The 14303-nt window shown below is 35.8% G+C and overlaps 1 protein-coding gene across 1 annotated transcript in view; it reads left to right on the forward strand.

The window, feature by feature from the left end:
• CAND1 (cullin associated and neddylation dissociated 1) overlaps nt 1–13301 on the forward strand; it is a 50763-nt gene extending 37462 nt beyond the window's left edge. Inside the window, exons 9-15 of the mRNA XM_043965922.1 lie at nt 476–617; nt 1287–2780; nt 3639–3734; nt 5175–5344; nt 5437–5601; nt 8687–8794; nt 9331–13301. Coding sequence (XP_043821857.1) covers nt 476–617; nt 1287–2780; nt 3639–3734; nt 5175–5344; nt 5437–5601; nt 8687–8794; nt 9331–9555 — 2400 coding nt within the window. The 3' untranslated portion in view covers nt 9556–13301. The remainder of the gene's footprint in view (nt 1–475; nt 618–1286; nt 2781–3638; nt 3735–5174; nt 5345–5436; nt 5602–8686; nt 8795–9330) is intronic.
• The last annotated feature ends 1002 nt before the right edge of the window (nt 13302–14303 follow it).

The raw sequence follows: 14303 nt of genomic DNA on the forward strand, positions 1-14303 counted from the left end.
ACTGCACCACCTAGCTGCCCCAATCAATATTCTTTTAACCATGTTTCTTATGTTCCCTTGAGTAATTTAAAAATTATTTGCTATATAGCAGCTTTGATAATTTTGAGAGATTAAACAAACAGTAAATTTCTTAGATTTTCCAGGTTGATTAGTACCAAGAGACTTTTGTTCTTGTACAAAAATGAATTATTCAGGAATGTTAACATAGGCAAAATTACTTTCATATAAAATTGAGCTAATATTATCATTTTTTAAAAAATGCTAAATGTGTTTATAAAATGTAAAACTTTCCCCTAAAATGTTTGTAGTGAAGAAATGAGTTCGTTTTAAATGGTAAAAAAAGTTTTAGTTGATGGAACAAATAAAAGATGTATTCTGACTTGCACATTCCCCCTTTCCCTAGTAATTTGTGATAATTACACGGAGGAAATCCCAATGACTAAACCAGCTAATGGTGGTTTTTTGATAATTACAGGTTCCCAACATTGTTAAAGCTCTTCACAAACAGATGAAGGAGAAAAGTGTGAAGACTCGACAGTGTTGTTTTAACATGTTAACTGAGCTGGTAAATGTATTACCTGGGGCACTCACACAGCACATTCCTGTACTTGTACCAGGTAGGAAAAGTAACAAAGGCCTGATGTTAGAAATTATGATTTTTATTACAAATTTCATGTCTTTAGTTTTAGAATATTTCCTCCAGAATGAGAAGTGAAAACAGTTGTAGCTATAAAATGATATTCATAACTTCAGTTTCTTAACTGATTGTTCTGAACACAGTAACTTTTTTTTTCCATGGGTTTAAAAGCTTTACTGTATATATAGCTGGGATAAATACATTCATTTATCCAACAAATATTCAAAATTATTTTCTGGTATCTTTTGTTTTTTGTTTTGTTTTGTTTTGTTTTTTTACATATAAGGTATTTTATTTTTTCCGTTACATGTAAAGATAGTTCTCAACTTTTGTTTATACAAGCTTTACAATTTCAGATTTTTCTCCCTCCCTCCCCCCTCCCCTAGACAGCAGGTAATCTGATATAGGTTATATCTATAGTAACTTGTTTTTAAGAAATATTGGATTGGTTTGTGGCTGAAATAGAAGGAGCTTTGTTTTTATTTTTATCTTTGTTTATAGATGTTTATACAAAACTAGGGAAGACTTTTGGAAGAAATTTGAACAATTCAGTTATTCCACAATTCAAATACCTTTTGAGGTATTTCTTCCCTCCTCCCCGAACAAAATGCATTATAATGATTTAGGGTTTTCTTTGTTAATATTTCAGGAATAATTTTCTCACTGAATGATAAATCCAGCTCATCAAATCTGAAGATAGATGCTTTGTCATGCCTGTATGTCATCCTTTGTAACCACTCTCCTCAAGTCTTCCATCCTCATGTTCAGGCATTGGTTCCTCCAGTGGTAGCTTGTGTTGGTGATCCATTCTACAAGATCACGTCTGAGGCACTTCTTGTTACCCAGCAACTTGTCAAAGTTATTCGTCCCTTAGATCAGCCTTCTTCATTTGATGCAACTCCCTACATCAAAGATTTATTTACCTGCACCATCAAACGGTTAAAAGCAGCTGACATTGATCAGGAAGTCAAAGAGAGGGCTATCTCCTGTATGGGACAAATCATTTGCAGCCTTGGAGACAGTCTAGGTAGTGATCTACCCAGTACACTGCAGATTTTCTTGGAGAGACTAAAGAATGAAATTACCCGACTGACAACAGTAAAGGCTTTGACGCTGATTGCTGGTTCCCCCTTGAAGATAGATTTAAGACCTGTCCTGGGAGAAGGGGTACCTATTCTTGCTTCTTTTCTTAGGAAAAACCAGCGCGCTTTGAAACTGGGTACTCTTTCAGCTCTCGACATCCTAATTAAAAACTATAGTGACAGCTTGACGGCTGCCATGATTGATGCTGTTCTGGATGAGCTTCCACCTCTTATCAGTGAAAGTGATATGCATGTATCACAGATGGCGATCAGCTTTCTGACTACACTTGCTAAAGTGTACCCCTCTTCCCTTTCAAAGATAAGCGGGTCCATACTCAATGAACTTATCGGGCTTGTGAGATCACCCTTGCTGCAGGGAGGAGCACTCAGCGCCATGCTAGAATTTTTCCAAGCTTTGGTTGTAACTGGAACAAATAATTTAGGGTACATGGATTTGTTACGCATGTTGACAGGCCCAGTTTATGCTCAAAGCACAGCACTTACTCACAAGCAGTCTTATTATTCCATTGCCAAATGTGTAGCTGCCCTTACTCGAGCATGTCCTAAGGAGGGACCAGCTGTAGTAGGTCAATTTATTCAAGATGTCAAGAACTCAAGGTCTACCGATTCCATTCGTCTCTTAGCTCTACTTTCTCTTGGGGAAGTTGGGCATCACATTGACTTAAGTGGGCAACTTGAACTTAAATCAGTAATATTAGAAGCCTTCTCATCTCCTAGTGAAGAAGTCAAATCAGCAGCGTCCTATGCATTAGGTAGCATTAGTGTTGGCAATCTTCCTGAATATCTACCATTTGTCTTACAAGAAATAACCAGTCAGCCTAAGAGGCAGTATCTTTTACTTCATTCCTTGAAGGAAATTATTAGCTCTGCATCAGTGGTAGGCCTTAAACCATATGTTGAAAACATCTGGACCTTACTGCTGAAACACTGTGAGTGTGCAGAAGAAGGAACCAGGAACGTTGTTGCTGAATGCTTGGGTAAACTCACTTTAATCGATCCAGAAACTCTGCTTCCACGGCTTAAAGGGTACTTAGTATCAGGTAGGTACCTAAGCTTTCTGAGTAAAAGTAACATGTCTTTTGCCATGGATAGTCATCAATTATTCTATTTGTGAGATATTGTAATGAAATGTAAAAAAAAAGAAGTTGGCATGTGTGAGGCCTAGATACTAATAAGCAGTAAGAGACTTAGTTGACTTAAATGTGATTTTTAAATCATGAAGTCACCCAAATTTCTGATTTCTATTATCACTGAGAAAGAGTTATAGTATTTAGTCAGATGATTGCTAAATGTGTTTCTATTTAATATATAAGAAATACTTATGCTATTTAGTAGTGAATATTCCACTTTGATGCTTTTTTTCCACTTTTAAAGTCTTAATAGCCCTAAATATTCTTCTCTGAAATGAGTATCATTTGCTGTGGTTCCTCAGGTTTACTTGTTACTTTTATTTGTTTCGTCAACTAAAACCCATTTAGACAAGTAAAAATTGATACAGGTGACAATCTTTAGGTAAGAGAAAATACTTAGAATGTGTCTGAACAATTATACTAATATTATCATTGAATTTTTTTCTTTTAAAATTAAACTTTAAGGTTTCCATGCCAAGCAAGTATATTCCTGAATCATTTTTCTCCGGATTAGTTTTGTTTAATGATGAAAGTAGTTGCTTTTTTATTTATTTTTTTTTAACTGGACAAAGTTGTCATGTTGTAGAATATAAAGTCAAAGGACATTTTCCACGTTATAAGCTACTCAGTAAACTTTAGCCTTCATTATCCTAAGAATAATTTTTAAAATGCCATTCTAAGAAGAAAGTTTGGTTAAGTATATTAATTTGAAAATAATTATAACAATTTTTAGTGTTTTTATACCAATCAATTATTGTTCTTTTTCAGGTTCATCTTATGCCCGAAGTTCAGTGGTTACAGCTGTGAAATTTACTATTTCTGACCATCCACAACCCATAGATCCACTACTAAAGAATTGCATAGGTAAGTCTGGACAAAGATTATCTCTCTGATTAACTTGGGTTTTGGAAAAATTTAGAACTACCTGATATCTTGTCCAAGATCACACAGGTAGTATCAGGGTTGGGATTAGAACCCTGGTTTAATCTTCCAACATTCAATTTCAGATTCCATATGTATACAAGGTAGTGGGGCTAAAATTAAATCTATGAGCCTAGAATTTTCTTCTTTCCACTCATCTCCAAACTGGCCAGATTTTAATGGCGGTAAAGAAGAAATAAGAATTGTTTTATCTGTTTAAAAAAAAAAGCACTCAATTATTTGTGGAATAAATTACCTTAGTGCACAGGTAAATAATAGAAGATTTAGCAAATAGTGAATAAGAGTTACTCTTTAGAGATGAATGAATTCTCTTTAGGATACTCACTGTGTCAGAAACAATAATTTAGTAAGTGCTTTGTAATTTACCTGTGCTCTGAAAGACATATAGATTTGATATTACACTTGGTATATTATTTAGTATGAGCTTTTAAATTGGATATTGAGAGACCTGGGTTCTAATCCCAGCTCTTTTACTAACTAGATGTGTGGCCTTGGGCTTGATATGTAAATTTCTGTACTTTAATTTCTTAATGGGACTGGATTAGTCTAAAGACTGAAGTTCTTCTACTCTAAAACAATATTTCTTTAAATAGTTGTTTCAGTTATATAAAATACTGACAAATACTATGTTTCTTCCTTTTTTTTTTTTTTGTGGGGCAATGAGGGTTAAGTGACTTGCCCAGGGTCACACAGCTAGTAAATGTCAAGTGCTTGAGGCTGGATTTGAACTCAGGTCCTCCTGAATCCAGGGCCCATGCTCTATCCACTGTGTCATCTAGCTGCCCTGTTGTCATTTACAATTTTAACAAAGAAAAATAGTGAAGCAAAACTGATCAACAAAGCAGTTCTGTACTTTTAGTCTATACTCCTTTATCAAGAGAAGCGACTGTTTTCTCAGTCTCTTCTAGACCCTTGTTTAATGCTGAATGCTGGTGGGAAGAATATTCTTTTCAAGTTTGTGGACTTTTTGACTCCAACATTTGTCTGTGCATCTGTAAAAGGAGGTGTAGAGAGGTGATATTGAATCTCCCATGACTGTTAGGATTTCTGTGAGTGAGCATCAAAGGAGAATCTACTTCACATTAGTAGAGTGAAGCCACTTAATAGGAAGTTACTCAGTTTCTACACAGGGATTTCTAAAATTCCCAGTTTATAGTTCTCCCCTGTATCCCCTCCCCTTCTTTCTCCCTCTTTCACTCATTTTCTCTCTCCACTTTAGAACTTACAGTTTTATGACAGCCTTCTTCTAAATAAAAAGTTTGGGAAGAGTAATAATCAAAGGAAACACATTTAGAAATATGAAATAATTGTGAAATTTTCAATATGTGTTGATTTTTAAGTGGCTTCTTTCATTATTTATAGGTGACTTCTTAAAAACTTTAGAAGACCCTGATTTGAATGTAAGACGAGTAGCCCTGGTAACCTTTAATTCAGCGGCACATAATAAACCATCCTTAATAAGAGATCTTTTAGATACTGTTCTTCCACATCTTTACAATGAGACAAAAGTTAGAAAGGAACTTATAAGAGAGGTAAGTTAAGTTACATTATACTTAAATAAATTTGTTGAAGTTTACTGTATGAGCACTCACATATGTACTCAAATTTTCTGTCTTATTAACAGGTAGAAATGGGACCATTTAAACATACCGTTGATGATGGCCTAGATATAAGAAAGGCAGCTTTTGAGTGTATGTATACACTTCTAGACAGTTGTCTTGATAGATTAGATATCTTTGAATTCCTGAACCACGTTGAAGATGGTTTGAAGGACCATTATGATATTAAGGTGAGATATTTATGTATTCTTATAAAATGTTTTGAAGAAAGTCTTTGGGAAATACTAAAATGATTTAACATGTATGTTAGCAATTTAATGGAAAAATAGAGTTATTGGTCATTTGCTATTAATACTCCTGCATATATAGTGATAGCATGCTGTTTATACTTGGTGTATGGTAATAATAATACAGATATATGACTATTAGTTGTGTTTTGGAAAAAGCAGACTACTATTCCTGGTGTGCATTATAGAAGAGATTAATTGAAGTAGGGGAATAGGGTTCCAGGAAGTTGTAATTCGCCAGAAATAATACTGTGCTAAGGTATCATAGTGTCACTTACTGATGACATTTCCTCTCTCAGTATAGGCATTTGTCATACCCTTTACTCTCTGTGGAGTGAGTTTCCCCCACCAATGCAGTTCATAGTTCTCCCTTTTCTGAAACACTATAATAGTACTGGTTGCCATGTATAGGTATTCAGGGGAGACCAGTACCTCTGGGGTAAGGGCTGCTTTCCACATTTGGTGTCCACCTGTTTCACCCAACTCTCACCTCTTGACTCCAAGAAGATGTAGCATGCACAGCAGCCACACTCCATAAACTGTGTTTGAGCAGATGGGATAAACCAGGTAAAGGGTAATTGAGGGGCCTCAAACCTCTGGTGAAGACTGAAATGGGCAGATGAGAACAATTTGTTCTGATGGCCGTCAGGCTGGCTGAAGCAGGTGCTGTGGAGTGCTTAGAGCTTGATCAGACATTGAAGAATCCAAGGTCAGCCACTACATCCTGGGCCATCGTTGATTGTCTTGACTTTGGTCTTACCACTGGACTTTGATGACTCTGTAAGAATGAGGCTAATGACTTCATGCAACTCTGCCTCATTTAAATTCAATTTATACACGAGTCAAAAGGCATCACCCATACCATTTTGCCATTTTAATCTATCTCAAAATCCTGTGGTGACAAGAAGGTGACAAAGCAGCAGGTGCAGATACGCTGAGAGCTGTAGTCACAGGTGGCCCAGGCCATAGAGTCATCTTCTCACTGGACTGAAGCAGCAGTGGGTTTGACAGCCCCCCTGAGTGACTGAGCAGCTTTTTTTAAGGACCATATTTGGCTTCACCTGGTGTGAGGAAGGAGCTAGGAAGGGGACCCTAAAAGTTCTCTGTTTCACTTAAGCCCAGCTTGCTTCATGCAGCAGGCCTGAATCTCACCCTGCAGTCAAAACAAAAAATGTGCAAAAACTTTTGCATGCTCTTATGCTTGGGGGGGGGGGGCGGCACAGGACAATGAGGGTTAAGTGACTTGCCCAGGGTCACACAGCTAGTAAGTGTCAAGTGTCTGAGGCTGGATTTGAACTCAGGTCCTCCTGAATCCAGGGCTGGTGCTTTATCCACTGCGCCACCTAGCTACCCCACTCCTATGCATTTTAGCATATTTTTTTCAGTGATGATGTTGGATGCCTTCAGGGAGCATGAAAATGGCATCAAGGTCAGCTATAGCACTGATGGTCAATTATTTAACTTGAAAAGGCTACAAGCCAAGACTAAAGTGGAGGGAAAGTTGGTGTGTGACTTTTTGTTCACAGATAATTGTGAACTTTTGGAATTGATTGGGAAACATGGGACATACTGGTACAGGACCACTCAGCATGGTGTGCTTGTATCAAAGAAGATGTGCTCTATGAGCAAAGTAGACTTGCAGCAGCTCAAAAGAAACACGATGTGCAGATTTAGAGCTGTTTCCATCCAGATCTTCATATGAACTGTTTGTGGCTAACCTGTGGTAGAGTTTTCCGATCTTTTATTGGTTTGATCAGTGTAACTTGATTCCAATATAGTGGTATCATTTTGGTTCTCTTTGAGTACAAAGGACAACCAACTAAGTAGTATTGGCTGTATCACTCCATTCATTTGACATTTCCCATGCTACTTTCTGTTAGTTAATCTTGTGTATGTGTCCTGAATTCCCATCTAAACTGTAAAGTCCTTGAGGGCCCATATTTTTATTTCTCCAGTGCCTTAACACAGAATCTCATGTACATAAATAGATACTCTTTAAATGTTAATATCAGAATCTTGGCTATTTTCATTAGATCAAATTTTGAAGATGCTAAGTTCATTTCTATTCCAAAATATTAGTTATTGAATGATTCTCATATGTGTCAAAGAGGTGTATAGTTTAGTAGAGAGAATATCTCTATGTTAAAAATTATCAGAATTTGCCTGTTTCTCTAACTTTTATATGATTTAAAATCTTGGCAATTGAAAAACCTAATTTTAAAATGTGTACTTTAAGAAAAGAAAAAAATCAATATCTTTTATCCATAATTAAGATGTTTAGTTTAAGAGCATCCTTTTTTTAATATATTTTTTTAGTCTAATACAAACCTCTGATAAAAAAAAAAAGTGTCTTTAATGGCAATGATTCCCAACCCCAATGGACAAAAGTTTAAGAAAATTGAATGATTTTTTCCAATATTTATCCATGGTTTACAAAATTGATAGCAAAATGAAGTTTTAGAATCAATTGGGGGGGGCAGGGCAATGAGGGCTAAGTGACTTGCCCAGGGTCACACAGCTAGTAAGTGTCAAATGTCTGAGGCCAGATTTGAACTCAGGTCCTCCTGAATCCAGGACTGGTGCTTTATCCACTGCACCACCTAGCTGCCCAAATCAAATTATTAATAAAGTAGGATTATATGTTTCTTAATTGTTATATTCAGTTAGGGCCTTTGGCTAACTGGGCAAGAAATTAGCTGCAATTATTTACTTCTCACTGTGTATTCAATAGAAAAAGGAAATCCTGTTATGGACAGTAACCCATCAGCACCTTAATAAGGTGAGAGCCGCAAAAAAAAGGAAAGGGTCTTGGGCCCTATGACCTTCATATTTTCCTATTCTTATCTTTATATCAACTAATAGCCCAAGAAGAAGGATGGTTATAATATTTATGAAGTATTGTACTTAATGTCTAGTCATTTCTAATAGAGCCATTAGAACCTCATTATACTGCATCCCTGCAGTAGTATAATTTTATATTCAGAAAATGGTACTAAACTGAACTTTTGTCTATTTTTATTCCTAATAGATGCTTACATTTTTAATGTTGGTAAGACTGTCTACCCTTTGTCCAAGTGCAGTACTGCAGAGATTGGATCGACTTGTGGAGCCTTTACGTGCCACATGTACCACTAAGGTAAAAATATTCAGGAGAGCTGACAAATTAAACTTGGGGATACTTTAAGACTTTCTAATTTTCCAAGTTTATTGAAGGTAGGGATATCTAATTATTAGAACAGATTTCAGATTTCCTTATCAATTTGAGTCTCAAAATGTCTTGCCTAATTAAATGAGTGAGTGAATAAAAAAATTTATATGGCATTCCTTGTGTACCATGCACTCTGCTAAGCACTGAGGGGGTCACAAAAAGAAAAAGGGACAAACTCCTTGCTCTCAGGGAACTCATCCTCTAATTCAGGGAGGCAGCGTGTCAAAGTAAGGTATTCTTCAGGGGCAGGGCAAGGCCCTGAGTATGTAGGCAGCATTAAGTAGTATATTTCAGATGGCAGGACAGAGGAATAGGGCAGATGGCAAGGTTTTGAGTTTAAGCTTGTCTATCTCGTAGGCTAGATTATTGTCTGGAATTCTATAAACCACCCAAAAAATTTCTCTAGATATTGAACCTGAAGGAATCAATTGTATTTCTTTTCTTCCCTTTGTTCTCTGGTACAGGTAAAGGCAAACTCAGTGAAGCAGGAGTTTGAAAAACAAGATGAGCTAAAGCGATCTGCCATGAGGGCGGTAGCAGCGCTCCTAACCATTCCGGAAGCGGAGAAGAGTCCGCTAATGAGCGAATTCCAGTCACAGATCAGTTCTAACCCAGAGCTGGCAGCCATCTTTGAAAGTATCCAGAAAGATTCATCTTCCACTAACTTGGAATCAATGGACACTAGTTAGATGTTTGTTCAACATGGGGACCATTACATTGAATGATGCACTGAATTGACAGGTTAATCATAAGAAATGGAAAGAGAAGTATCTAAAACTTCACATTGTTCCACTTTTATTTTCTTTCATGGAGACAGTTTGGCTTTCTTCCATTGTTGCTTTTGTAGCTTTTATTTCAAAAATATGTATTTCCATAATCCAAAGGTTGTAAAACTACTAATGTTTTAGTGGTTTGAACCACATTTAAAATGGAAATAAAGTTAGAATTTATGGAGTATGGAATTAGGTTCCAGTATCCATTTGCCCTGTAATGTTTAGGATTAAAATGTTAAAATTTTGTGACCATGAATTTTCTTTCTTTTATAATTCCTTCTTTTACTGTTTAAAACAAAATCAGAAAAGCCTCAAGACAAATACCATGTTTTTGTATAACTTTTATTGTTTTTGTTTCAACAATATAAATTTATTTCTTTTGGCTGGCAGATAAAGAATTTCTGTGTAAGATTTATTATACCGCAGAGGGTTTTGGCATTTTAGAAAAACAGACATAAAGAAGGTATCGGTTTTTTTTTTAAGTGTGGGAATTAGCAAATAATACCCCTGTTGTACACACTAATTTTGCATGAGCAAGTTTACAAATATATATTGTCTGTAAAGCAGCATGTGCAGTTTATTCATAATAGAAGTTAAATAAGTATTGTATCAGTGCAATTTTCAGATATTTATTTTTGCACAGAAAACATTTCTGGAGAGAGGATTAAATTGGTTTTCTTAATGTCAGTTTGAAAGAAATTTCAGATTTTTCAGCAAATCAAATTCTTATTCCCTCAATCTTTTGCCACTTTTTTCTGTTAATACTACGTTTACTTCCTCATTTTAAATTTAAATATTTAAGTATTCAGTTTTTCATAATCCATTTTGTTTTCCCACCTAGAAATTCTTGATCCATATTCTTCATCCCTTCTGTTTCTCTATGTTATTATGAAATTTTATGCATGAACTTAAAATTTTTTATTTTAAGGTAATTCTGTATGAGTTTGCCAGGATTTGCTAGCTAATATGGTTTGGTTTTTTTCCCCCCCTCCTTTATGGAATGTAAACTGTTTTTGGGTAAGCGTTAGTTTCTTTTCCTGAATGTAGGACTTGTGCTGGGGGGAAAAAATCTTGTGCAGTAACTCCTTAGTTGACTAATTTTAGACACATACTTAAGTAATCTTCATTTCACACTGTAGCCTCTTTCTCCAAATGTGTGGTGCTTGTGTAACATAAAGCTGACTTCTGAAAATAAATGGCATCTCCTAATGCTGTTCAAATATAGTAGTTTACATATACTGAATGAGGCAGCCATTAGATTCACTAAATGACTGATTTTAATGGGAAGCAAAGATATTTGAAAACTGCACCCTTTGTTTTTGAAACTGTGAATTAGGATTATTTTCCCTGCTGTGTAACTTAACTGCTTTAAACATCTGCATATGCAGTAGTATTAATTAACAGCACATTGTAGTAATTAGTTATCAGCTCGATGCTCTGATTTGGGATTTTCAGATAATGCACAACACATTGCTGTTATTAAGGATGTGGACTAATACATTGAAATGGAATCTTATATGAAGTTGCTGCCATTTCTATACTTGGCAGTTGATATTCTTATAACATAATTTGCATAGATGTGTAATTAGAAATTATTTAGAGATGTTAGTATATTATGTACTATGCATTATCAAGGTGTAGATGTTGTGGATATATCTAAGTATTCGGTTTTCTGGTTTCACAATAAATTACAATACTGCAGGTTCTAGGACTGAATAGGAGATTGACATGCATGGATTTTTTGGGGATGTCATTGTCAATTACCTAAAGTTAAATCCAAGCATTTTCACATATTAGATTTTTCTTTATTCTCAAGGGTTTCTCTTTTTTTTTTTTTTTTTAACTTTTAGAACACATGTTCTCAGAGTCTTGCAGCCTGCTTTTTCTGATGACATATCTGGAATTCTATTTTTTAATACCAGAGGAAATGGTAGATGTGGCACTGAAATAAGAAACAGACTCTCTCCTTCTCCCTACTCTTGCCTCCGATTTTAAGTGCTGAATCAGACTTCTGATTACTTTAGTAAATGGATACAGTATTATGGAAAGAACATTATTTAGAGGTTCTAGGATTGACTGCCACTAATTATCCATGTGACCAAGGGTACACCACCTTTATTTTCCTGGCCCTTGGTTTCCCCTTTACTAAAATAAAGGGGAGTATGAGGAGTCGGCCAGATTATGTATTAAGTTACAGTCAGTGCTACATTCCATTTTTACTTAATACTTAAGACATCTGTGATTCTGTCCTTGTGAGTACTTCCCCTGAGACACTGATGATGACCTTTCTATGACTTAAACATGTTTTCTTCAATAGGACCTTGCAGCTGAAAAAACCATCAGTTTGCAGCCAGCCTTATGATGAGCCTCTTGGATCTTAGCAATGCTAGTCTTTGAAAGTCAAATGACATACAACCCATCACTGATCCTGTACTTGAATCCTTCCATTTTAGTATAATGATTGCTAGAATCTGTGCTGGGATAGCCTTTTGGAAGTCCATGACCCTCTTAGATGATGAGGTATTGAAGTAGAACTTTAACAGTTCACATTTTCAGAATGTTTTATTGCAAACTTACACATTTTAATGAATCTCGGGGGCATATTCAGTAGTTTTCATCAATGTGGAATTTTGTTGTGATTACATTATTAGAAGTCATAGTCCATAAGGCTTAGATAGAGCTGTTGTTACTCAGCTCCTCAAAGCAGGTAGTGATTTCAGTGAAGACATGGCCTGAACACATATAAAGAGGGAAATGTCATGTATCTGTGTCTTTGTCCCCATCTCTTTTTCCAGATTACTGATTTTTTACTGTTGGTTATTTAAAAAGAGTTGCTAATGCTGGTAGAAAGTGTTTTCAAGAGCAGATGAGCTTTTCCCAGCTTAACTTTTATAATGAGGTGAGATTTTAATTACATGAATTTAATGCTCAGGGGAACTTGGAAATTCTAGCACAAACTCTTTATATGTATGTAAACCAAGACCCAAAGAGTGTGCGGCTTCCCTAATAGAGACCTGTATTTTCATTTACTTTAACAGGTCTTAGCAATCTTCCTCCTTAAGTAAATAGTAAACTCATAAATACATGCAATTTTAAGAGTTGAAAAGGACCTCATTTACTTAAGCCTCTTCTCTTTCCTAATGCAGCAGTCTTCTAATGAATACTTGAATACTTCTAGAGGAGCTTTTTGTACTTGAGAAGGCCACTTATTTCTAATTTTGGACGGCTTTGCTTTTTAGAAAATTACCTTATATTGAGTTAAAATCTTCCAAGTTCTTTGGAGATATACAGAGTAGGTCTAAATCTTCCAATGGTAGCCCATAAAATATATTTTATGACACCTATCTTGGGGCCCATGCAGTGTCATGTTCCCATCCTCTTGTTCCCCTCTCCCCACCCCCAACATTTTCCTTAAGGATGAGCTGCCCCAATTCCTTGAATTACTTCTCATGTGACATGATTTCAAGTCCAGGTTGCCATCTCTTGGACATGGTCTAGTTTGTTAATGTTGCTCTTTCATATCCAAGATTCTAAATATGGCCTAATCAGCACAAGATAAATGTATTGATCTTAATACTCTGTCTCTTTATGTACCATCAAATGGCATTAGTTTATTAATTCAATGTTTGTTGTGAAGTAAAAAAAGCACTTTTAAAAAATTAGTTTCTGATAAGCCTTGCCTTTTCCCATCCTGGGCTTATTTTCTTAATAGAGGTGTAAGACTTTATATCATCCTTAGTTTTTTCCTTGTTACATTTGGCTCATCTTTTTCTGGAAGTCAGATTCTGATTCTGCTTTCTAATATTAACTATTGCTCCCAACTACTCATCATCTGCAAATTTGATAAGCATGCCTTCTGTATATCTTCATCTAAATTATTGAGAAATTGATGAGATGTTCCAGTGATAAATCCTGAACAGCTGAGAATTGTTTTTTAAATACTATCTAAAGACCTTACTTTTAAATAGACGAATGAGAATAAAGAAAGCCTTTACTGTACTAGTTATTAGCAATGAATTTATAAGAGAGCACAGATTTTGAGTTGGAAGGGACCTTAGAAACACTTGAGTCTATCCCCCTCATTTTTATAGACAGGGAAGTAATCATACTGGAGGTTAAGTGACTTGCCCTTGATTCCATGGCTAATAAGTATCTTGAGGCAGGATTTGAACTCAGGTCAACGACTCTACTTTTAAGGCCAACACTAACCTCTTTCATGTTGCTGTTCTATGAATGGCCTATTTGGTCATAGAAGTAGCTTTGTTATATGAACTCCATTTAAATGATAATGCTCGTGTGAATTTTACCTATAAGTTCTGCTTTATAGTAACTGTCCACCTGTTTTCTGTGAATAATAAAAATGGGACTATATGAATGTCTTAGTTTAGAACAGACATGTATTTATACAGTATTGAAGCCCATAAATAGTGTCCAACTTCACTCATGAGTTTCCCATCACTAGAGGCCTTGAACCAGGTTGGAAAATCACTGATCCTCATGTCGTGGGTGGTATTTAAGAGAGGGCTGTTAGAGGTTGAACTAGATGCTCTCTGGCTTGTTCCAACTTGAGGGTTTGGAATTCTGTGCTACTTTCCCTACCTGTCATCCCTACCATCATTTTTAACTCCGTTGAACTTAGGGAATTTTACTTAGGGAGTCTATAA

This window comes from Dromiciops gliroides, chromosome 5 (genome assembly GCF_019393635.1).
Source record: "Dromiciops gliroides isolate mDroGli1 chromosome 5, mDroGli1.pri, whole genome shotgun sequence".
NCBI lineage: Eukaryota > Metazoa > Chordata > Mammalia > Microbiotheria > Microbiotheriidae > Dromiciops > Dromiciops gliroides.